Here is a 22,914-nt window from a genome sequence, read left to right as displayed (position 1 = left end):
TCATGTGGAACCCGAAGCAACCGCCACAAATCAACACCACGATATCGCTACTACCGAGACACTATCTCCGTCGGCGTCGTCGCGGGACGGCAGATGAAGGACGCGTTATCATGGCCCAAAACGCGAAAATCTCGGGCCTCACGGATGAGTTGATACAGTCCATACTGAGACACGACCCAGCTGCAAATAAACAGGCCTACAGACATGCCAAAGAGATCGCGTCACGCAATCTTCGAGGGCATCAGTACGCAAGAACGAATCAATTCGACGTCACGGCTACCTTTAAAGGACTTGACGAGAAGTTTCGTATTAAGAACCGCGATGATCTCGCCGATGCGCTACAAACGCGTCTCCAAAAGTTGGAAGGATACACGAACAAGTACAAGCCAGAGTTCCTATCTCTACTACTTCAGCTAGCCGATCGACCCTTGGAGAACACCCAGGTCGAAGCGCTTGAATTGCTTAGGCCGCCTAGCCCCCCTCCACCATTGACATGGGCGGAGATACTAGAAGATGATCCGTACAGCGATGAAGATATCTGGAAGGACATCGATTATGGCGCGGACTCTTCGGGCGACGAAAAGATACCCAAGAAGCGCAGGAAGGCTCCTAGCACACCGCCGACCAGCTTCGATGAAGATGATACATTCGATCCGGAGGCCTGTGTGACGTCGACAGACAAAGATCTCGTTGCGAGACTGGAGGAAACGCAATTTTGGACATCAAGCGTGAATGGAGGAAGCAGCGACATGTGTATAACGGAACTGCAGACCGTACGAGAGACACTGTTTATGCTTGGTGGGCTGAAGACGAGCCTGTACCGAACCGACAACATGAACAACATTTGCCCCAATTCGACCTACCTGGTTGACAACAATCAATCAGCCGCGGTTGCACATCTTCTTTCCCAGTTGGCCAACATTGGCACACACATAGAAGCAATGCGACGTTGGACGCTGCAGCAGCGAACTAAGCAGCCACCAGCATCACCTCTTATTCAAACCTTCGAGGCCGCCGTACGAAAACGATTACTCTACTTCGACCAGTCCTTGTCTACGATGCAGCAACGACATCTGATACCTGACGCCCCACTCCCCGTCAGTTTATTGTCGCTACACGGCGACGTACAAGCATTGTGTTATTCCATTTTACGCCTAGCACCTATTGTCAGCGGTCTGAATCAATTGATGATGAATCTAGATCCATCAGTACCAGGAAACCCTTTCTATCACCTCGAGGCGCTGTACGAGCAGACCACTCTTGCGCAGATGACGCTGGAAGACGAAATCTTCACATACATGGCTGAAGTATTCTTCGAGTGTTTACAAACGTATCTAAAGCCGATACGACGATGGATGGAAATTGGCGAGCTCGGTCCCGATGAAGAAAACTTCTTCGTCATCTCGAACGACGCAAAGAGTGATACTGCCTCTTTGTGGCACGATCGCTTTATGCTCCGCCGTGATCCTGAAGAAGGCCTAAAGCTGCCTTCATTTTTACAGCCGGCGGTCAAAAAGATATTCAATACCGGCAAAAGTGTCATTTTCTTAAAGGAACTAGGTATTCACGACACGAATTTACATTCCTCAGTGGTTGAGCCGCGCCTCGACCGCGAAACAGTTTGCCGTACATCGGATGATGTTCCCCTCTCGCCTTTTCCAGAACTATTCCAAACGGCGTTCGAGACATGGATCCGTAGCAAGTATTCAGTCGCTTCAACCGTACTTCGTCAACATATTTTCGAGGCAAATGGCCTAATGCGGGTGCTGCACGTATTCGAGTATTTGTACCTGGGTAGGAACGGCGCTGTTTTTGAAGATTTTGCGACTACAGTCTTTGAGCGCATGGATGCTGGCAGACGAGGATGGAACGATCGATACGTACTCACGGAGCTTGCACGAGGAATATTCAGCACGATCCTGTCTACGCCCGATGTGGAGAAACTTGTCGTTCGTTCTATGAAAGCAAAGTCGCATGGAAGCTCTGTCAAGGGTCTTGCTGCCATTTCTGTGGACTATGCAGTATGTTTTGAGAGAACACTCTTTTGCGTTTCAGCTAACACTATTTCCAGGTCTCTTGGTCGATTCAAAACATTGTCCAGCGCTCGTCTATACCCATCTACCAGGAGGTTTTCACCTTCTTGATGCAAATCTACCGAACCAAATATCAACTACAACGCGCCCGCATTCGCGCATCCAGAAAGACTTGGCCAGTAGTATTCTTCAGAGTTCTTCAGCGTTTGAATTGGTTCGCGGACGTGCTGCGTTCCTACGTAACCGAGACCGCTGTGTATTCGACAACACGAGACATGAACTTGGCTATAGAGAAGGCCGACGACATCGACGAGATGTCTCAGATCCATGTCCATTGTATGGAGAAATTGCAAAAACGAGCACTGCTTTCGAAGGACGTGAAACCAATCCATAAAGCAATCATCGAATTACTAGATCTTGGTGTATTACTGTCCCAAAATGAGGGCAGGAACCTTGACCAGGTAGATCGAGAGTCTGCAAGGCTCTTCCCTTTCGTGGCAGCGGGTTTGCGAAGTGTGGCGAGGGTGGGAGAGCCTTCGTGGGAGCAACTAGCTGATCGACTGGACGCTTTTTCACACAGTCCCAAGCCATAGTCTAGTATCCTGCCCCATAGCACTGTAGCTGCAAGCTGAATACCAAAACCGCGATCTTGCATTTTTTCTCTGAGCATATTGCAGTGCTCATCTGTTAGAGGTCGCCATTGTCTGTACGGTTCCTCCATTATATCCTCCGCTTCCTAGTCTTCCGTCTCGATCAATGATAATCCAGGTGGTGGTTCAAGTGGTACCAAAGAGGTATCATGGGAGGTACTCGCGCCCAAAATTCGACAGGGCTATAACGACACCCACTCTCGGGATACAACGTGATGGCAGAGACTCAATATTGCTGACGAGGTTCGGCTGTATCGGATTCGTCCTCGCTTAGTGAGAGTTGTCTTTTCTTTTCCTTTTTTCGTGGTAGGTCGTCCGGATGGGGATTTCCCTCGTGGTGGCCATCGTCGCGTGCCCGACTCCAGAGCACCATGAAAAAGAGGAACCCAAGAAGTACGGCAATGACTGTAGGCGCGGCGGGATGACGCATTTTAGTTCCAGTTCTCGCCTATCTCTTTTGAGAAACCTCGCTTTCGAATCCCAACTTTGATTTTCCTAGTCCTCGTCGGGTAACTCGGGAAGATAATGTGTCTCTTAACCTCTGTCTTTTGGGATATCCACTAACAACCACTTCACACAGTGCGCACTCCTGCAATCACTGTCCAGTCCCTCAAATCTCTCTTGCAAACCATACAGCAATATGCGTCCTTCTCCAGCCGATGGAAGACCACTGCAGACGCTAACCTCAAGATCTTTGTACAGTGTGATGATTCAGTAATATGTTCCGATCACGGGAAGCTTCGCGCCGCGCTTACCTAACACACTAACGCTATCTACACAAGCTCAAAGAAAGAGGTCAGTGCACCAGATACAATAGTAGGCTGGGTGTGGCTGGGATTCGCGAGCAGCTCAACTGCGCGCAATCGTGCTGCAATCGATGCGTGCAGCGAACCTACCAGATTAGGAAGGTACGATCTCGGTAATGCATGAACCTTGAGAAGAACGATCCGTGCGTCAGGGGTATAGTTGAGCTGACCCTCGCTTATAGTTCGGCTGACCTTGGACGGGGGTCAACTCAGTCGAGTCTAAGGTCAGCTCAACTACGCGACTACTCCGGTAACCGACGTCGCCAGCAAACTTATCTGATCTTGGGAAGGTGCCAAGATCGGCAACTGTAATGAAACGATAGAATTCTACGGTGTCGAGATGACCTCGCCAGTCGTTGAAGTTCAAGGTCAGCCGGACTGCAGCCATCACCATCCCGTCCGAGGTCAGCTCAACTATACCGCCCATCATACATGGTAAGCTTTAAAGAAATATGAGTTCTATTCGAGGTTTCGCCGAGTCTAGTTCGCGCGGTCTGCGAAGAGCCCTCTTCAGCGCCTTCGTTCTGGCTCTTCTTCATCATCCCTAGGCACCCACTCCGTTCCGTTGACATTCAACAGCTCCGTGACCTCATCCATATTCACACCCAGAGCGGCAGCAACGTACTTGGGCAGGTCAGTGTTGTCCCAACCACCCGCCATGTCCAAGACGAGCTTGTCGCCCATGCCACCAGCAGCATAGCCATACAAGGTGGTGTCAACGCCAGTATGGCCACCAGTTGACCACTCGAGCCCCGCGCGGTCATTCAGAAGGTCGGTAAGTTCCTGTGCAAATTCATCGCCAGCGGCGAGAAGGATCTCGATCTCCGCATCGGAGACGTTGGTCAGGCCATACGCAGGGATTATCTCATTGTTGAGGTATGCAGCCTTGTCGGTACCGTTGTAGCCGCTCCAAAGTTCGCTCAAATGTTCGGCTGAATGCTTGCCAGGCTGGAGTAGCGATGGATCGTATTGAGAGGGTATGGTTATGCCACCAGTTTCATGATCCGCCACAGCGAGGAATGCGGTATCAGGATGCGCGTCGATCCACTTCATGACCATGTTTACAACGTTGTTAAACTCGAGGACTTCGTGCAAATGAGCGACAGAGTCGTGTGCGTGTGACGAGTGATCGATGCGGGAAGCTTCAATCATCATGATGTAACCCTTGTCGTCGGACGCGCTGGCTCGCGAGAGCGAGTTGAGGGCAGCTTGCGTCATCTCAGACAGTGATGGTTCGCGGACGTCGGCGGCTTGTTGTTGGCGATCGACTTCGTAGCTGAGGTCGCCATCCTTAAACAGGCCCACGTATGGAAGCTGGATATTGCCTAAACCAAGCTCGAGAGCGTCAAACCCGGCACGATCGCGGGCAGTATAGTAGCCTTTCGATTCAGCATACGTGAACAGATCGATGTCATCTGTGCGACATGAGTCGGATTCATTCCGAGGCTGAAAGTAGCAGCGGCCACCACCAAGCATGAGATCAACGCTGATGCCCAGAGGGTGGCTATAACCAATCTGCTGTTCGGAAATCTTGTCAAGAGCGTTCCTGCTCACAGAGTGGGAGAAGTAAGCTAGGTATATTTAGCGGTGATCTGACGAACGATGGGAGTCATTTGTACCGGCGGGAGTCGCGTGACTGATAGGTGAAGTCACAACGAGGCCAGTGAGATAGCCTGCCAACTTCGCAGCTTCCATCACAGATCCGACCGGCTTCCCATCGGGCGTAACACCGATAGCTCCGTTTTCAGTCTTGTAGCCGGTAGCAAGAGCAGTTCCCGCAGCACCAGAATCGGTCACTAAGTTGTTGGCAGAATGAGTTCTGGTGTTACCGATGACGGTAACATCGATAGGCAAAGCACCCATTCGGGGAGCACGAGTGGTTGAGTTCCCGTTAATCATAGACAAATATGTCCGGACCAATGTCTGGGAAACGGGTCCCATGCCATCGGGAATGATGAAGATAAAGCTTTTCGGCTCGATTGCTGCAAGCGTAGCTTGTGCCAAAGAGATGGCCGTGAGGATTGTTGAGGTACGCATATTCGACAACAGGAGACAGGCCCTATTCAAGTAGTGTAACGAAAGACAATGGTGGAGATGAATATACAACTTGACCTATAGTGCACAATCAACGCCGATGCAGTTTATATACCCTAAGAATCCAGGATACTACATCCTACGATCCTATGGGTACTCAAATTAGGCCTAAACATCCTGCACATGCCGGTTCGCCAAATCTTGGGACTGCTCCATAGTTTGAATCCGGATAGGTACTCAGCGAAAAATAGCAATTGTTGTGATAACGTCTCGTGTAAGAAAGCCGCTCAGAGACGCTGACTTCTCTTCCTCAAGCTCGTATCATATCTCAACGGGCCTCGTAGCAATCGCGATGTCCTCAGTGTATACTTTGCGAGTGTCGCATTGAATGGCATTGTTCGATTTCCGCTCATTTGATGTCACAGGACAAATTTTGACTCGACCACTTATAGCAATCGCCGCAATCACGTTCGGCCTACGCATACACTCTCGTCTGCAAGCCCAGCCTTGGTATGTCTTCTCGACTATGGAACGCTCTCTTGCCAAGATTCTTGGAGACTTGGAGAACGGGACGGCGCTCGGCGAACATCAAAAGTGTACCTTTCGTTACCCACGTGTTGGTGGTTGTGGGCGAAGGGTATCTCATTTCGGGTCGAACGGAATAATCTTGTTCTCTTCGAATCTGTTGTTATGCATCGTCCTGTTGATGCATATGTAGCGCCTTGTGATCGATGACTGTGGTGCTTCCTTCTGAACGATGAAGCTGTCTGCTCTTTGCAAGTCAACCGGTTTTTTAATCTTTTACACGACCAGATGACCATGGTACGACCGACGCAAAAGGTCGTATATCTCCGCGCTTGCAGCCGTATCCGTGCGAAAGACGCCGAGGAAGCGCGTGCTCGGGCAATAGGCCTAGGGAATGTCGCAAACGAAACCTATCACTTAGGCAATGTTGTGTGCTCCGCGGTATGTAACGAGGGGGGGAGCAATCGAGAGACTACCGAGACTACGCAGTTGAGACAAGCTATCTGTATAACACAACTCTGGAGTTTCTTGCAGATGTTTGTAGTCGGAGAGGAATTATCCCGAGATGCTACGAAAGTTGAATGGCGTTCGTGGTTAGTGCGTGGTTTAGCGTCAAACCCCGCAAGTCATCCAGCTTAAACCTCGGGAGTGGCGTCATCGGTTTCTGCTTTTCGCCTGCCTTTGTGGAGTGCCGCACTATATATGGTCCACGACTCAAGCGAATGTGGAGGGTACTCCGGGGAAGGTCAAGGTTCAAGACTTGTTACGAGACCAGGGTCCCTAGGAGCTGATGAATTAGGTCCTGGTGGACACCGCGTATTCGTGGAGATTTTACGCTTAGGCAAAGGAAGGAAGTCAATTGAGTATCGCTCCCGGTAAGTAACTATGGCTCGAAAGTGCCAGGTGAGTATAGCTCCCGGCTCGTGATAGTACTATATCATCAAGGTGTGTAATCCTGTGCTTCTGAATAGACACCCGTATCTCCCTCGTTCTCACATCTCTTTCATCATGCGGTCGTACCGCCTTCCTCTGTGTGTATGGAGTCTATGGTCGACAGTTTCTGCTCAAACGGAATCGTCAGGAGCCCAGGTCCAAGCAGCACTGGAAAGCCTCACGATTACAAACGTCGACGATGTTCGCGGTAATCTTCACCTACCGAGCGCATCCGAGAACTATAATGTTACCTGGATGAGTAACAACCCCTCGGTGATATCTGCGGACGGCATTGTGCAAAGACAAGGCGCCGACACCGTTGTCAATCTTACAGCGATCATCGACCAAGAAGGAACAACTTCGAATCGCACGTTCAGTGCCAACGTACGACAAGCTGTCGAACTTGAACCGTTCGAGGGCTATGCGTTTGCGTACTTCACGAACAACACGTTAGCGGGCGAGAAAATCTACCTAGCAGCCAGCGAGGGCAACAATGCATTGGACTGGAGAGAGCTCAACAACGGACAGCCTATTCTCGCCTCTTCCGAAGGCACGAAGGGACTGCGTGATCCCTTCGTAATCCGCTCGCCGGAAGGTGACAGATTCTATCTGCTCGCCACTGACTTATCGATTGGATCCGGCACTTCCTGGGGAGATGCTGTCCGTATTGGGAGCTTGTATCTGGAGATTTGGGAATCAAGCGACCTCAAGACATGGTCACAACAACGACACGTCAAGGTTTCTCCCTCCACTGCTGGAAACACATGGGCACCTGAGGCATACTACGATACCGACATCGGATCGTACGTAGTGTTTTGGGCATCATCTCTATACGAAGAGAGCGATACGAATCGCACGGGAGCAACCTACCACCGCATGCTTTATGTGACCACGCGAGACTTCGTCACATTTAGCGAACCCGAGATTTGGCAGGATGCTAAGATGTCACGAATTGACACTACAGTCATCCAGGAGGGCGCCACGTTTTATCGATTTACCAAAGACGAAGGTGGTACAGGCACCAACTGCACCGACATCATTCAAGAGCGCTCGGACTCCCTTCTTGCTCCTGTTGAATCATGGTCTCAGGTTGCCGCATGCATCGGTCGTAACGCTGGTACAAGCAATGTCGAAGGGCCGACAGTATTCAAAGCCAACCCAGGTGACGTCCATGGCGAGAAGTACTATCTTTTTGTCGACGAGTACACTGGACGTGGATATATCCCACTAGAGACGGATGATATTTCTAAGCCCAACTGGAAGGTTTCCAGCTCGTACAAGCTCCCGACCAGCCCACGTCACGGCACTGTAGTCCCCGTGACTGCACGAGAGCTTTCCGGTCTGACTGCACAAGAGTCTGCTGGTCTGACTGCACGAGAGCTTGCTGGTCTGACTGCAAAGACAGGCAGCCCCGTACTTCCTGGTCTATATGCGGATCCAAACATCGCCGTTTTTGGTGAAAACTACTACATCTATGCGACAACTGATGGCTTCCCCGGCTGGGGCGGCAACGTTTTCTATGTATGGAAGTCCCCTGATCTCGTCTCTTGGACGCGATCAGCCGAGCCCTTCTTGACCCTCAATGGGACAAACGGCAACGTACCCTGGGCGACGGGGAATGCCTGGGCTCCGACTATCATCGAAAGGGACGGCAAGTACTACTTTTACTTCAGCGGTAACAACCCCGAGTACGACCGTAAGACCATCGGTGTTGCTGTTGCAGACTCACCAGAAGGGCCTTTCACTGCCCAACCGAAAGCCATGATCTTGAACATTGGAGACTCTTCCAACGGAAACATCACCACGGGCCAAGCGATTGATCCTGATGTCTTCCAAGATCCAACTACTGGCAAGTACTATATCTTCTGGGGCAACGGAGGGTCAGACATTACGCCCGCACTCTATGCTGAGCTCACCGACGATATGCTCTCACTGAAAAACGGCACCACTCGTGTCATTACTGGTCTTCCCGAGTTTCGCGAGGGCATCTTCATGAACTACCGCAAAGGCCTCTTCCATCTTACTTACTCCATCGACGATACTGGTTCAGAGAACTACCGAGTGGGATACGCGACATCTACAAGTGTTCATGGACCATGGACATACCACGGTATCATACTCCAGAAGAATCCGTCGCTTGGTATTCTCGCCACTGGGCATAGTTCCATCATTAACGTACCGAACACTGACGACTGGTACATGGCGTACCATCGGTTCGCTATACCAAACGGCAACGGAACGAACAGGGAAACCACCATTGATAGAGTGTACTTTGACGACCAGGGCTTGATCAAGCCTGTTGTGCCTACACTGGAAAGTGTGCCCCCAGAGACGATTCCTGCGTAAGTATGGGTCGCCTAGCAGTGATTGTCAAAATGAAGCCCGTACGCTAGATGCAATTCAATGATACGTTGCCTTAGTAAACATAACGCCATTATGAACAAAGAGATGACCACATCTTCATCTTTTCTACCCTCCTTACTCAGAATCCCAACCCCCTTCTTCTGCTGAAGCCCCTCGACATACTTCTACTACTCTCTAGACCCATGCCAACCCCACCCAAGACCTTCATGGCCTTCTTCCGACCAATCAGCAACTCTTCCAGTATCAAGCTCACTTCCTCCATCTGCAAATGTGAAGCAATGAAGTCAGTGTACATCTTACATCCATTCCAAAGCGAGACAACTTACTTGCTCTTTGAAGTCCTCCATCGCTTTGCCCAAGCACACACCTTCCTCCCATATGTCAGTAAGATGGCTTTCGCTCAGGTCATCGGGTTTAATCGTCTCAAGTGGTTTGACGACGGTGGTAAGATGGGATAGATTTGCAGAGACGATGGCCGCGCGGCGGTTTAGAGCACTAACCCTGGAGGGGAGGTCGACTGGGGAGTGCATGGCAGTGGGGATGGAGAGGTCTTCGTAAGAAGGGATAGGCGTGAGTTCGGATTGGTATAGGTAGCCATGGTCCCAGGAGTAGTTCTGCTGGCGGCGCCGTAAGTGACGAGAGGTTGGGGACGATGGACCGAACATTTTTGTGGTGAAGGTCGCTCAAGATCACCGTGACGGATAAGACAGAGTATTACTCTGGTGCTCGAAAGAAAGGAGTGGATGCTCAGTCTGAAAGCTGGTATGCCAGTGGGATGGGAGGTGTTTGATATATCTGATTGGAGTTGTTATCACTGATTAGGTGGAACAAAAGCTATGTCATCGGGAGGCTGCATTGGCAAATGTTTGCGCTTAGAATAGCGATAGTACTTATCCGTGATAGTTATTTGTCAAGTTTGTGCTGTGATCCTGTAGCGCGAACTCTGTATGAAGGATGCGTACTGGAAGTGTGATTTGGGCAATTGAGTTTGTTGGCAGGCTGCAGTCACGAATTTATGGCACAATGCTGTACCAAAGGCATTAGGGTGCTCTATTTGCGCGCAAGTGCAGCTGACAGGTGCTTCAGCAATCGTGCAAGTTGTTTCGTTGCTCATTGCGCTTCTGGAAAGGTTGCTTGCTGCGGATGTACCAATTCGACCAATACACAGGCGAGATTGTGCTTCCTATTCTTTGAATGCTTAGAGGTGAAGGAAGTATACCTTGGCGTATCATTTCCTTATCCTATTTTCCTGCTAAACAAGATCGCCCTCCTCCGCTAAAAAGACATCCTCTCTTTGCTTTGCTTGTTGTTCTCCGTGCTCTTTCTCCTCAACCTTTGCTCTTGCTATGGCAGCATCCTCATGTTTCTTCATTCGTTGATCCGACGCAGCCTTCTCCGCAGCGTCTCGCTTCTCCTGCTCCGCTCTCTCGGCATCTTCCACCTTCCATACAGCTCTCCATTGTAGTGCTGCACTCTTACGCGCGTCGTTGGCTACTATGCTCAGGTCGTCCTTCGAATCTTTGGGATCTTCAGATTTTCGGGCCATACCTTGTTTATCTGAATTTTGTCCACAGCAGGTGATAAGAAGGGATGAGGCGTACTCTGGGAACGAACTATGTAGTGTGAACTGTATACACTGCATTGGGTCAAATGAAGAGATCATGTGGCGGTTGATATGGTATTTGCGTGGATCCGCCTTGTGATGCTCAGGCAGTCCTCAAGCAGTCGCGTTATCTGGATATGCGCGATAATAATATTATTTCGACATACCTGATATCTGTATATAAGCATGTCTTACATGGTAGCTTCATCTATCTTCATCGGAGCCTACGCAGCCCTCGGTCTCTCCCAAGCCTGTCCATCGCTCATCTCAATACCTCCTGTCACACCTGCCTGTCCCAGCTTCTCAGCATTCCATCCATCCTCAGGTGGGATTGGGCTTCGAACCTCTTTCTCTCTTCCCAGTCCCTCGACACCTACAGGCCCGTCACCCCAAATCAAATACTGCGCTGCGAGGCCCAGATCACAGCATGCCTGGAAGATACCACATGCCTTGAAAGCCCAAGGTACTTCACCACTGCTACTAGCAAAGAAGAACCACATCTTGAACGTATCACCAATAACCCAGTTGACAATAACGCTGGGTCTGAAGCCTTTGCACCCGCGTCTCTGGTAATTAGCCAGGAGTTGCGGGAGCGGGAGCGTAGCCTCAATAGTCAACGCAACCATACCCAGCAGATCCGTGTACGGGACGAAAATGCTTGTCGACGACATGACCAAGTGCAGCACCAGCAACACGCCGGTAAAGTAGGTGATGAATGTCCAATAGGGTCTCGGCGCCCTCCATTGCCAGAAGTCGTATGGGCGGTTCGACACATCTTTATGTTGGAAGGGGAGGTGCGAGGGCGGCGGTCGGTTCGTAAGCGCGACATGGAGGAGGAGCAGATGGACGCATATCATGAGGAGAGCCTGGACGAGCAGCGAGGTGCTGAAGTGGGCGCCGAACCAGTAGTAGACTTTCAGGATGCTGGCGACGAGCATGATGAGCGGGATGTCGAGGGAGAAGCCGGCAGAGCTGCGGGCTCGGTGCATGCTGTAGATCTGGTCGCCATAGCTGGTGATTGGACTTGTTGCTATGCTGCGGGGGGTGCGTTAGAAGCAGGAAAGGGCTGGCGGATTGTGGGTGCATACAATACGGGCGCAATGTTCTTCACAATGGCGCTGATGAAGAACATGGCGATGGTTGGGTGCTTGGCCAGGCGGTACACTTCGGAACGCCGGTGGAGCTGTCGGAATCCTTCGAGGTCCCCTAGATGCTCCTTTTACAACGCTTGAGTGACCGACGGCTATGGGTTTAACGCACACGCGACCTCGAGACCGTTTGGCGCAATTGGTCAGGTGGTGAGGCTGAGACAAAAACAACAACAGCGGACAAAAAGGAGAGTTCCGCAATCTCCGCTAATTTAGTGGCCGCTGGCGGCTGTAGGGCTGACCGATAAGCTTTATCGCGTCTGCGTCATCGCTGTTTACATGGGGTGCTTTCACCCATCTTTCTTTCATCTAATCGCACAATTGATCGTCTATGGACGCTATAAGCCTCTACCACCACCAGTATTCCAAGCCTCAGCCTTCGCATACTCCCATCGACCGCCAAACCACCAAAATGTCACATACAGCATTCTTCTACGGGACCTTGATGGCGCCGCCCGTCCTACACCGCGTAATATGGGGTTCGCAAACACCGCCCACACCCGCCCACGCCTCTCTTCTTCACATACGCCCAGCCATCCTTCACATGCACCGACGCCACAAAGTAAAACAAGCCGACTATCCTGCCATCCTCCCCGTGGATTCCCCCTCGTCTGTCCGCGGAACCCTAGTACAAGGCCTCACAGACGGCGACATCTGGCGACTAGACATCTTCGAAGGCTCAGAATATCAACGTCAGAAAGTAAAAGTCAAGGTCCTGCAACCCAGGGCCCAAGGCAGCAACACGGAAGAAGGCATGGGTGACCTATCACAAAGGGAAGAAGACAACGTAGAGGGCGAAGAAGCCGAGGCAGAAACCTATGTCTGGATAGCAGGCGCACAAAGGCTCGAACCAGAAGAATGGGACTTTGCAGAGTTTGTTAGAGACAAAATGAAGCGGTGGGTGGGCAGAGAAGCAGCCGAGACGGATGAGGGATTCCAGGGTAGGCCTTCTATCAATGGTATCTCTCCTGGCCGAGGGAGGGTATGCCGGCAATGCTGACTGCTTGCAGAAGTCGACGATGCTGTCGCAGCGCTCGATGACCCTACAGGCGGACGTGGCGCAAATGGATCCATATCACGACAGTTGACCGAACAAGGTAAAGAAGACAAGATTCTCGAAAGTGCTGTATAAATATTGCACGATAACATAGTTGTGCTGTGATATCGGGCGCGCTGCCACAGTTGCACCTAACTCGCGACATGCTGTCCTTCGCTAATCCTTGATATATAACGCCTTCACCATTCCAAGATGGGTCTGTATTTTCCGAATAAAAATTCGCAATCACCATCGCAAGATATATGCAAGACATGCTTTGTCCCAAAAAAGAAGAAAAACTAAAGAAGGAGAGGATCTTGTCTCGACCCTCCATTCTGCGCAACCGGACCCTTTTCATCAGGCTCCGGGGTTTCTCTTACAACGGATCCGTCGTTGATTCCGTCAAGTTGCAACTGATTGGTCGACTGTGAGATTCGTTCTATTGAGTCAGATCCCTCTTCGTCTCTGCGTTCCAACGGATCATTCCCTTCGCCAGGAGCAGGAGCTGTTGAACGCTGGACCTTCTTTCTGGGATGGTCGTCTTCGTCCATCTGTGTTCTGAGCGCACTATCAACAGGACGTCCTTCGCGTTGACCATGTTTCGGATGTTCGCTGTTGAACGACGAACGCGAAATTTCTTCCAAGGACGGTGATGGGTGAAGCGTCTGTTTCGAGCGTGGATGATGCGATGAGAGTTTGCGCTGAGCAATCGAGGTTGCTTGTACATGCTGGCGATGGGTGGCGCTTACGACCTCGACCTCTTGGGAGTCGTCGATTTGAATTGGCGCATGGGGAACACTACCTTCCCGGCTGCGTGGAGTTGATCGCTCGCTTGTCGCATCACCATCGCGAACTCGCCAGGGCGACCTAGTGAACTGCCGCTTCGCAGTCGGCGATTCGACTTGATTCTTGTCGTCAACCTGTCTCCGACGTTTTTTTGGGCTCGATGTATCGAGTGCACCGCCAGTCTGATGCAGTACTTTGACTGGACGCGGTGATCCGTTTGAAGTAGTCTGACCATTGCGCATGGACCCATGCGATTTCGGGGTTCTGCTAGGAATACGCACTTCAGGGTGGCGCTTTGGTGTTTCTTCTGGACGTGAAGTGATCATAGTTGGCTTCGCAGGAGACGTGGAAATTGGCGGTGAGTCAGAAACCTTGCTGATAATTGTCTGTGGGGACTGTGGAGTGGAAGCCGTCCGCTTTGTGTCGAGGCTAAACGGTGACCCAAGTCTAGGTGGAAGACGGACGGGCGAGTGGACCTCTAACGATGCAGGCTGCACATTCCTGTTGTGAGGTGATTGTTCAAGCTTTGACTCTTCTTTCTGTGACTCTTCAGGGTTGGGTCGGCTCTGATCCCCCGATTCTTGTGTCGTCGGAGCCGGTGACTTTTTCGAAGTTGCAGAACCCTTCTTGGCTTTCTTCTGTGCTTTCCTATCTTCCTCCTGCTTTTTGTAACAATCAAATATAATTTGACGCATCTTATGCCGCATCTCGGACGGCTTAAGCTCTGGCCAATCTTCCCGAGCTGACATCGATCCCGTCAGCAGCTTGTTCTTGAAATCATCGGGATTTTGGAAGAATTTCTCAACATAGCCAAGGAGATAGACACCGCAGTCAGTCCAGTTGTCCTGCATTGGAATCTGCGTGTCCTTTGGATAATAGCCATTTTCCTTGATGACGGCTTTCATTCCACGCTTGTGATCACCCTCTGCTATTATCCAGTCTTTGAGGGCGCGGACTGCTCCGGATCTAGAATTTCCAGTGAGGGAGTCCAAGACTATGACGACAGGCTGATCGGGATCTCTTTTGGGTACGGATTTGCGTTTGACCTTGGCCTTTGTGGGTGGCGTCGCCAACTGTAGATGCGACAATATTCCTTGGTGAGCATCTTTTGCAACTGCATCGACTGGCCGTACAGTCGAAGGCCCAGCTCCTGGATTTTGACGTGCTAACCCTGCTTGGGTAACCTCGAATGTATCAGACGCTTCGATTCCAGTATCTTCGCGATCGACGAGGGATAGCACCGCCTCGTCAAAAAGGTTTGGCTCCTCGTCGCTCGGCTCAGCTTGCGTTTCCGGAATGACAACAGGTGGGTCCGGAGACAATGCTATTTTCTGAGTCGTAACCGCTTCAGGTTTGGTGGTTGAGGTTGAGACGTTCGATTCCTGTGGTTCATTTGCCTGAGATGCATCGAAATCTTGGACTATCGGCTTGCGCTCAATTTTCGACACGTTACAGATGATTGCCAGGTACCAATGTGATCTAACAATAATTAACACATATTACGGAACTCACCACATCCTGACTTACTGGTTTTCATTGATAGGCACAACAATGTAATCGTAGCTAAAGATATCGGTCTTAGACGTCCACCTTTCAACAGCCTTGTAATCAATCGATTTTCGACCCGAGTTCTCCGTCAGCTTGGTAAAAAAGTAGGTATTGAAGAAATAAACTTTATCAGCAGGGACGTTGAGCTGCTTGAAGAGGTAGCTAGGTGAGTTAGTAATATAGATATAGCAAAAGCTGGTCAATACCTACATCATGTAGAAGTCGATCAAACTGTCATTCATGTATTCCTCTTCGTCCAGACGGGGCAGATCATCGAAGTGTACTATCGCACGCTGGCGACCTTCACCAAATTCAAGAGATCTTTGAATTGATTAGTACAATGCTGTGCTGGCGGTTATAAGCTTACCTAGTCCACGGTTGCCCAAGTCCTGTCTCGACCGAATATTTGGGTACGTCCGAACGTGTAGGCACATCATCGACATAGTGAATAGGGGCTAATCTTCTTGCGCGTGATGTTCGAGTCGATCCCATCCTTGCGGTACTCACGTCGGACGTAGCACTAGCTGCAGTTCCGTCTGCAGCGCGCTTCAGTTGATCCAATAACGGTGTGTTTGACGTGTCATTGCCTTTTCGATTGAGCGTTTTCGATTGCTCCGTAGGGTCTTCTACCATCGCGGACGTGCCAATCTTGTCATTCTTCGGCTGCAGAGGTCTTTTGAATAGTTCGACCATATAATCACTGCGCCCTCGTCAACAAAGCTCCTGGGGCAGCCTGGAATGACTTACTCTGTCTTTACCAAGTACGTCCTAGTCAGTGTCATTGAACGTGCATAGTCATTAAGGAAGTGGGAAAAACCAGGAGTACTAGCAAACTCCAGGTCAAAGATGCCAGAGTTCCCGTCGTGTCTCCGAGGCCCCTGTAATCGGACGCGGCTGGTATCGTCTGCAAGCACCTTGTTGATGTCCTTGGATAGTATGATGATGTACGTTTCATAGCAGCCGTCGACCGGCTCCCATGTTTGCACACGTAGGCCTTCGTCCTTTTTGCTCTTCAAGACCAACGTAGCATGGCCGTCCTCAGATCTTGATCCCTTACCCTCAAAGTCGGACGACCTTGCAAACAGTAGTGGCCACGACTCTTCTATGACCTTTCCGCTAGCGTCTGTTTTGACTCTACTGTTTCCGGTTTGCTTTTGCTTTTGCTTGAAAGGCGATTTCGATCCTGGCTTTGGGGGAGTAATGGCAAGCTCATCTGCGCTATAGCTATCGGTAGCTGTTTTGGCTCGCTTTGGTGCCGATCTATGCTGTGTGCGAAGGTATGCGCTCTCGACGTTTGCAGGCTGCTGCTCCATCTGTTCTGACGTTGATTCATTGATACGAGCGTTAGGAAAGAAACGAGATGTGACTGGGCCAAGTTTATGCTCAGAGCTAGCACGTCTCGTGGGGCTTTGCTTCGTCTCGCCCTGTTGAAAATCTTGCAAGATAACCTGCCGATTAGCACGTGCGCCAGGGCTATTTGACAGAGCACCACCACCGAAAGGGGAGTGTCGCAAGTCACCTTTAGGTGCATTAGAACTCAAGTTCCTTGGCTTCCTCTGAGAAGATTTAAGAAAACTGTCGACTTCTCGGAATTCGCTTTTCGATTGGAGCGGCCTAAAGTCGCTGATAGTGCTTCCACTTCCAATGCTCATCCGTGGTTGCTCAGATCTGACTGGACGCATCTGGTCCTCTAACGTGCCCAAATTTGTGGTATGTACGGGATGAGATACCTCCAACACCTCATCGTCATCATCGTCATCTAGTGTTATGACATGGTTGATCTTTCGTCGTTTTCCCGGTGTAGCTCCACCCGATAGCGATTCATGGCCATCTCGTGAAGACAAGCGACGAGATGGTGTAGCCGATACTCTTTCTTCTCTATGCTGAAGGTACGCAAGCTGTCCTGCGCCATGCACCTGGCCTATCAATGGTGGAGGTGGGCGGTCTTTCTTTCCATATGTTGTTGGCTTTCGGCTCGGTACGTTGGGTCCAGTGTTCATAGTATCTAAAGGTCTAAAACCGCTATTTGAACCAGGCTAAAGAGCATCAGCATGGAATACCAAGGACGAGTTGCTAGTGATATACCTTTGAAGTCATGGTGCGTTTCGTCAGCGGCAAATATGACCTTGGATCCGGGAGATCGACCGCATCCGCTGGTTTGCTTCGCACAAGTCAGCCTCTTTTTCTGCTCCTCATATGTAAAGGAGAATTACGTGTAATCTCCGACTAAGCGCTTCTCGTCCTCGCTCTTTTCCGACTTCTGCAACCGCGAACGATGCTTCTCCAGATGTGACTCTTTGTGGGCGGGTCGACTCGGACGGTTCGTGGGCGAGGAGAGGTCTACGATAATGCGCGAGGTTTCTGGTGCGGGTGGTGAGTCCCTAGAGTAGGGATTTGGAGGCAAGTTAGTACCCGACGGCGATTCGGCGACGGCATCGTTTGTCTGTAGCGACATGGCGTTAGCTTGAGGCGCGGATGGTATAGATTGAAGGTAGATTGTAGCGGCTGGACTATCCGAGACCGCCGTACAGCCTGCAAAGAAAGGCGCGCGTACGTCTTCGTTCGTGCTTCCGAAAGAGCTTCCGGCAGCGGCTCGTATGCCGTTGAAGAAATTAGTGAACATTGGTGTAGCATCGCGGTGATAAGGCGACGAGGAGCAGCATCGTTTGGTGAGTCAAGCGGACTTGGAACTGTTCGAACGGGTTGCACAAGCGCAGACGCGCATCGTGGGGCATGCGGAGGTGAAGGCGCGCCAGAACGACTTGTCGGCGGTTGCGTCCGTGCGTTTTGCTCTGACGTTGACGTACAATTTTGCTGATTTATGCAAAATATTTACAGCGTGCTTAGATGTACGATATTTGAAACCCTGAAAGTATCTCGATACCAATCACAGCGAATTACTCTAGAGCGATCTTCTGTACGAAGTACATTTCAGAGAAGAAGAGACTCTTTGTTGTAGACGCTCCAGCGCGTTTCGCCGAAACGGCGTCACTTTGCAGATCAGATTTGAAGACGTTAGCCCATCATATGAGTAAGCTTAGAAGACCAACTTGTGGATTCCAATAGTTTGATCGTTGTCACCAAAATATGCGACAAGTTCTTCTCCAGTACCTCGATCTGTGGCTGGGCAAGCTCCAGGGCTTGATGCTACCCGAATTCCTACGCTTCGCTATGTAAAAGTACAAAGAACAGAGATAACGCTAAGACAATGTGCTGCGCCATACTTGTGGTTATAACCCAAGTAATGTACGTCGACACTTTCATGTTAATCAGTGTTCCAACAACGACGGCCCCGATTAGTCGCTGGACTATTGTGCGCTTCAGTCAGCAACAGAAGCGAGTAGTATCTCTTGTAGACGGTGCTCGATAGCAAGCACCCATCATCTTGGCGGTCGACTTTGCGAAGAAGCCGCCTCTGCGACACACACCCAGTACAGCTCGGATCGGCATTGTGTTCGGTTAGAGGCCAAGGATCGACTTGTTGGAATCGTACTCCGTTTGCGCTCTCCAGCTTATGTGGTCTGCGCCCATGATGACAGAGGCAGATAATGAACGACCGCAGAGTGTCCAGGGAATGAACGGTTGATCTTGCGACCAACAAGAGTTTGGCCTGCAGACCGTCGCTGAACTGAGCTTCCCCTAAGAGCCCCCTGTCGATTTCTCCCGTGACTCATCTGTAGAGACTACCCTCCGCTTTTCGTGCTGACTCTTCTCGTGGCGAGCCTGGTCGATGGCCGATCTCTGAGCGATACTATCGTCGTGACTCCGCCATACGATATTGGTTCCTTCTGGCAATTTGAGGACCCGCCTGATTGTGTCTCGTATCTTGACATTTTTTACGCCATCGCTCTTCGTCCAGATGCTGAAAACATCCTCGCCACTTCGAACGCTTAGAACAAAGCCGCAAAACTCCTCACTAGCATCCAGGAATTGATCGCCGACAAGTGCTAATAAAAGGTCCTCCCAGTAGCGGTCCGCTACGCCCTTTTTCAGACGCATAATCCATTTCCCACCCCGCTTGTTCTCGTCGTCCTCCCATACCGGCCGTATGCCTTGCTTGAACACGTGGTAATCTGAGACGGAGGGTAGACTCGAGGGACGCTTCAGGTGCGAGAAGACTTTCCAGAACTCTTGCGCTGTACTGAATTTACAGAGAGGCACGATTGACTTCTCGTAATCGACGTTCTTGGCCGTAGGTGGGCGGTACCATACTGCCCAAGTGTACTTGAGCGGCCATGGCGCATTGAAATCCGGCGGCGCAGATGGAGTCGATGTGTTTTCCGGTATTAAGGCCGTAGATATTGATTCCTTGCGTATGCTGTTGACCACCTTGCTCACAGGCTTTTCTTTTTTGTCCGAGGGTGTCGCGGGCGAAGGAGATGACATGGCGGCCGCTTTGAAGTCAAAAGCAGTGCCAGGCGTCTTGGGCGTCTTAGCAGCCGACCCAAAGGAAGCGAATGCGCCCGAGCCCAGCCCGAACGCAGAGGAGCCCCCGGTAGTGGGCGATGCTAAGCCACCGGGTGTCAAGGGCGATATGGCGTTGAAAGGGTTTCGACCACCGTGGGACGAATCGCCACCAAAGCGTTTAGTGGCAGAGACGGTACGTTGGTGCGGCTCGGACTTTTCGCTGCTGTTTTCGGAATGTGACATGGAGAGGGAGAGCTTGCTGGTGCTGTTGGTGGCTGTCAGTCGAGAGAGCAAGGATGCGGGGACGCAATAGCATACTTGGAGCGCCTAGTCCACAGATTCTCCCTGTTATCCATTGGCAGCAATAACAAATGAGTATATAATACAAGGCAAGAAAGTTAAGTATCCAAGGCTTGGTGGGAGTAATGAGCGAACAAGCAGCAGAGGAGCTGGCGGGCTAGCGAACAATGTGCGTCGAAAGATATGCGGGGTGTAGTTTGCGGTAATGGTTGTGTGTTGCAAGAGGGAGATCTGTCACGTGTTGTCGGTACGATACTGCGGGAAGATGTGGCGAAGGCGGAGTGTATGTGATTGTCGAGCGTGGTGGGATGGATCGTGTGCAATGGCGGATAGTGGTGCGTTCTGAGAAAACGTTTGAGAGGTTGGCACTTGCAGCTCAGGCGCGCGCCTTCCGCGGCAAGGATGTGGCTTAGTCATCTACCGAGCTCGATAATCTCTTCTTCGCCGGCGCGTCCGTCTTCTTCTTTTCTTCAACACCGGCCTTTGACTCGTATCATTTGCCAGCTCGACACATCCTACTCAGCTGGCAACTCGGATAACTGGCCCAGAACGAGCCATCCTCTTCTAAAACCATCATCACGAGGGCCGCTTCGGCGGCTTCCATGATGCGGTGATGACCTGAAAGCAGGGACATTATTTTGTCACGCGCCCGACGCGTTGAGGCTGCAAGCTGTCTCAGTCTCTTCTTGTATGTGCGCTGCTATGATTTTTTCTTTCGCACGTCGCGGCTTGGGATGACTAGGTCCTCTGGACCACTTCTGGTAGTCTGAGTCTCAGCCAGATGTACACTATCGCGACTTTGCGATTTCTTGGTTGAGCTTGAAGCTCTAAGGCAAAGTCTGAAGCCCACTATTGTGCCACGCGTTGATCAAGCATCTTTAAAAGCTCCGCTAATTGATGACCCAACAGCAGTAGGTCTTTGCAGGCGGTGAATTGGCCCCAGGTAATCGTTGCTAAGGTTGGGCACTGGCTTACACTATGGTCTCACCGTGTACCTCAGCACCTTGTATCTCGCGACTTCAGATGTTTTGTGGCACGAGTAGCGCCCTAGCGCATCGCGTCATGAAGAGGCCGTCTAACAATAGACAATGCTGGAGAGAGTCTTGGCCGAGATTGGCAGACCATCCATCCACCCATCGCGTAACAGACAGCTTTCGTAGACGCTAGGTGCCGAAGGAGCCGATTGATCTACTTGGGAGAGCAATGAACGCAATAGAGTCGTAAATGTACTTTGTAGATGGCGCATAGTAGCATGTTTGATGTTGTCTTCTCGTGTGCGTTGCTCCAAAAGCTTTGCACCTGGGTACATGCACAAACTATGATACGCCAACTTATTAAACCAACATCAAGGGTGTTAAGACAGCCGCGGCAGCCTCTCTTTAATGGGCGGGATTGTAGGCCGCATCTGCATGTGAATCAGAAGCGCGTGCGGGGTGCGAAAGGTACCTGCCGTCTACGTCATACTTCTGTCCGTTCACAGGACAACGCACCGCACCACGCGCATTGCTTTCCTAGCCGTCCTAAACTAACGCCGTCGCCTCACCTGTCGCCCACCACCGTACAAAGCTTGCTCGTCTCCCTCTCTGCCTTCCCACATACGAACACCCCAACCGCCTCATTACCCCTACAATACCACCAAGATGACTGCGCAATCACCTCAGCTGCATTCGCCGAGCTCGCATCCTGAGCGACCTAAGGGTGGGATCACACCATACCCCGCTATGTGGTGCACGCATAGCTAACAAAGCCAGGTATCCTCAAGAATTCCAACTCGTACCGCTCCGACTCACAAACCTCCCCCACGAGCGAGCTCCCACCAGCCGTAAGCCCAGTAGCCGAGCGGCCGCAGCTGGGTCGCGAAAAGTCAGAGAAGGACATCGTGCTGGAAAACACACTGCGCAATGCCGGCGCCCACCGGAGATCCTCATCAAACCCGCGCGGCATGGGTTCACGGCGCCAATCGGGCATTGACCCCGCGGATGAGAATAGTCCGCAGCTCAAGTGGGACGAGGCCAACCTTTACCTGAACGAGCAGAACCGCGATAGCACCATGAAGATCGATGAACCCAAGACACCATACGCCAAGCAGTACGACCCCACAGAGGACGAGGACGAGGTAGAGATGCTGAATGCCGAAGAGCTCAAGGTGGACGAGCTTGATAAGCCAAAACGAAAGCCTAAGATTGACGACATACCCGAGTTTGACTTAGGACAGCCAGAGCTGCAAGCGCGCCACTCTCAGACCCCGGAGAGCGAGAAGAGGGTTATGGTTGAAGAGGGTATGGACACAGATGAAGGCTACCATGGCGAGCTTCTCCCCAATGCCTCGCAGGAAGAGAGGGAGAAGCATCGCAAATTCGAGGAGCTACGTAAGAAGCACTACGAGATGAAGAACGTCAAGGATCTGCTCGGCCACCCAGAAGACGACGAGGACGAAGAGATGCCGACACGGTCCAATGGTCAATAGGTATACGTTACCTGCTCTGACCTTCCTCAGCTTGTTTCTACGTACAGTAGTGGTTGCTAAGGTTGTTTTAAGAAGGATGAACTAGTGCCGCCCAGCGGTCTTGCACGAATTGATTTTGGCGGCATCAAGGTGGAGTTATCGGATTTACGGCGCCATGGTAAAGGCCGCGGAGTACTGTAATGCTTCGATTCGTAGTATGTGCAATGAATGATGTTGTGATTTACTCGATGTGAAGAGATTTGAAGATTGCTTTGCATGATGAAACGCAAAAAGT

The 22,914-nt window shown here is 51.1% G+C and overlaps 10 protein-coding genes across 10 annotated transcripts; 4 read left to right on the top strand and 6 right to left on the bottom strand.

Moving 5' to 3' along the window:
- Positions 1–110: 110 nt before the first annotated feature.
- On the top strand, positions 111–2,626 carry CC77DRAFT_949185 (hypothetical protein; the record flags this gene model as incomplete). Its single annotated transcript, XM_018535241.1, has 2 exons — positions 111–2,021; positions 2,072–2,626. 2 exons carry the CDS (start codon positions 111–113, stop codon positions 2,624–2,626), a joined length of 2,466 nt encoding a protein of 821 aa, XP_018379681.1.
- Positions 2,627–2,909: 283 nt separating this feature from the next.
- On the bottom strand, positions 2,910–3,113 carry CC77DRAFT_949184 (hypothetical protein; the record flags this gene model as incomplete). Its single annotated transcript, XM_018535240.1, has 1 exon — positions 2,910–3,113. One exon carries the CDS (start codon positions 3,111–3,113, stop codon positions 2,910–2,912), a length of 204 nt encoding a protein of 67 aa, XP_018379680.1.
- Positions 3,114–3,999: 886 nt separating this feature from the next.
- Positions 4,000–5,526, bottom strand: CC77DRAFT_1035697 (repressible alkaline phosphatase; the record flags this gene model as incomplete). The annotated part of the gene is made up of 2 exons (XM_018526953.1): positions 4,000–5,060; positions 5,109–5,526. The coding sequence occupies 2 exons, from the start codon at positions 5,524–5,526 to the stop codon at positions 4,000–4,002; spliced, it is 1,479 nt and encodes a 492-aa protein (XP_018379679.1).
- Positions 5,527–6,714: 1,188 nt separating this feature from the next.
- On the top strand, positions 6,715–9,391 carry CC77DRAFT_1025898 (hypothetical protein). Its single transcript, XM_018526159.1, has one exon. It carries the CDS (start codon positions 7,057–7,059, stop codon positions 9,325–9,327), a length of 2,271 nt encoding a protein of 756 aa, XP_018379678.1. The 5' UTR covers positions 6,715–7,056; the 3' UTR covers positions 9,328–9,391.
- A 72-nt stretch (positions 9,392–9,463) lies between these two features.
- Positions 9,464–10,010, bottom strand: CC77DRAFT_1067071 (hypothetical protein; the record flags this gene model as incomplete). Its single annotated transcript, XM_018528951.1, has 2 exons — positions 9,464–9,607; positions 9,672–10,010. 2 exons carry the CDS (start codon positions 10,008–10,010, stop codon positions 9,464–9,466), a joined length of 483 nt encoding a protein of 160 aa, XP_018379677.1.
- An 890-nt stretch (positions 10,011–10,900) lies between these two features.
- Positions 10,901–12,296, bottom strand: CC77DRAFT_1044771 (PQ loop repeat protein). Its single transcript, XM_018527369.1, has 2 exons — positions 12,037–12,296; positions 10,901–11,983 (listed from the first exon to the last, which is right to left on the bottom strand). The coding sequence occupies exons 1-2, from the start codon at positions 12,078–12,080 to the stop codon at positions 11,173–11,175; spliced, it is 855 nt and encodes a 284-aa protein (XP_018379676.1). The 5' UTR covers positions 12,081–12,296; the 3' UTR covers positions 10,901–11,172.
- Positions 12,297–12,508: 212 nt separating this feature from the next.
- On the top strand, positions 12,509–13,228 carry CC77DRAFT_1100041 (hypothetical protein; the record flags this gene model as incomplete). The annotated part of the gene is made up of 2 exons (XM_018530044.1): positions 12,509–13,055; positions 13,107–13,228. 2 exons carry the CDS (start codon positions 12,509–12,511, stop codon positions 13,226–13,228), a joined length of 669 nt encoding a protein of 222 aa, XP_018379675.1.
- Positions 13,223–18,238, bottom strand: CC77DRAFT_975455 (hypothetical protein). Its single transcript, XM_018535920.1, has 8 exons — positions 18,021–18,238; positions 17,680–17,909; positions 17,552–17,627; positions 16,214–17,502; positions 15,834–16,166; positions 15,677–15,787; positions 15,446–15,628; positions 13,223–15,397 (listed from the first exon to the last, which is right to left on the bottom strand). The coding sequence occupies exons 1-8, from the start codon at positions 18,087–18,089 to the stop codon at positions 13,432–13,434; spliced, it is 4,257 nt and encodes a 1,418-aa protein (XP_018379674.1). The 5' UTR covers positions 18,090–18,238; the 3' UTR covers positions 13,223–13,431.
- A 733-nt stretch (positions 18,239–18,971) lies between these two features.
- Positions 18,972–20,184, bottom strand: CC77DRAFT_567761 (IF4E-domain-containing protein). Its single transcript, XM_018532243.1, has one exon. It carries the CDS (start codon positions 20,114–20,116, stop codon positions 19,106–19,108), a length of 1,011 nt encoding a protein of 336 aa, XP_018379673.1. The 5' UTR covers positions 20,117–20,184; the 3' UTR covers positions 18,972–19,105.
- A 1,464-nt stretch (positions 20,185–21,648) lies between these two features.
- Positions 21,649–22,796, top strand: CC77DRAFT_567668 (hypothetical protein). Its single transcript, XM_018532242.1, has 2 exons — positions 21,649–21,871; positions 21,925–22,796. The coding sequence occupies exons 1-2, from the start codon at positions 21,814–21,816 to the stop codon at positions 22,638–22,640; spliced, it is 774 nt and encodes a 257-aa protein (XP_018379672.1). The 5' UTR covers positions 21,649–21,813; the 3' UTR covers positions 22,641–22,796.
- The last annotated feature ends 118 nt before the right edge of the window (positions 22,797–22,914 follow it).

Source organism: Alternaria alternata (genome assembly GCF_001642055.1).
Source record: "Alternaria alternata strain SRC1lrK2f unplaced genomic scaffold CC77scaffold_33, whole genome shotgun sequence".
NCBI classification, from domain to species: domain Eukaryota; kingdom Fungi; phylum Ascomycota; class Dothideomycetes; order Pleosporales; family Pleosporaceae; genus Alternaria; species Alternaria alternata.
This window is presented reverse-complemented; position numbering and strand designations above follow the sequence as displayed.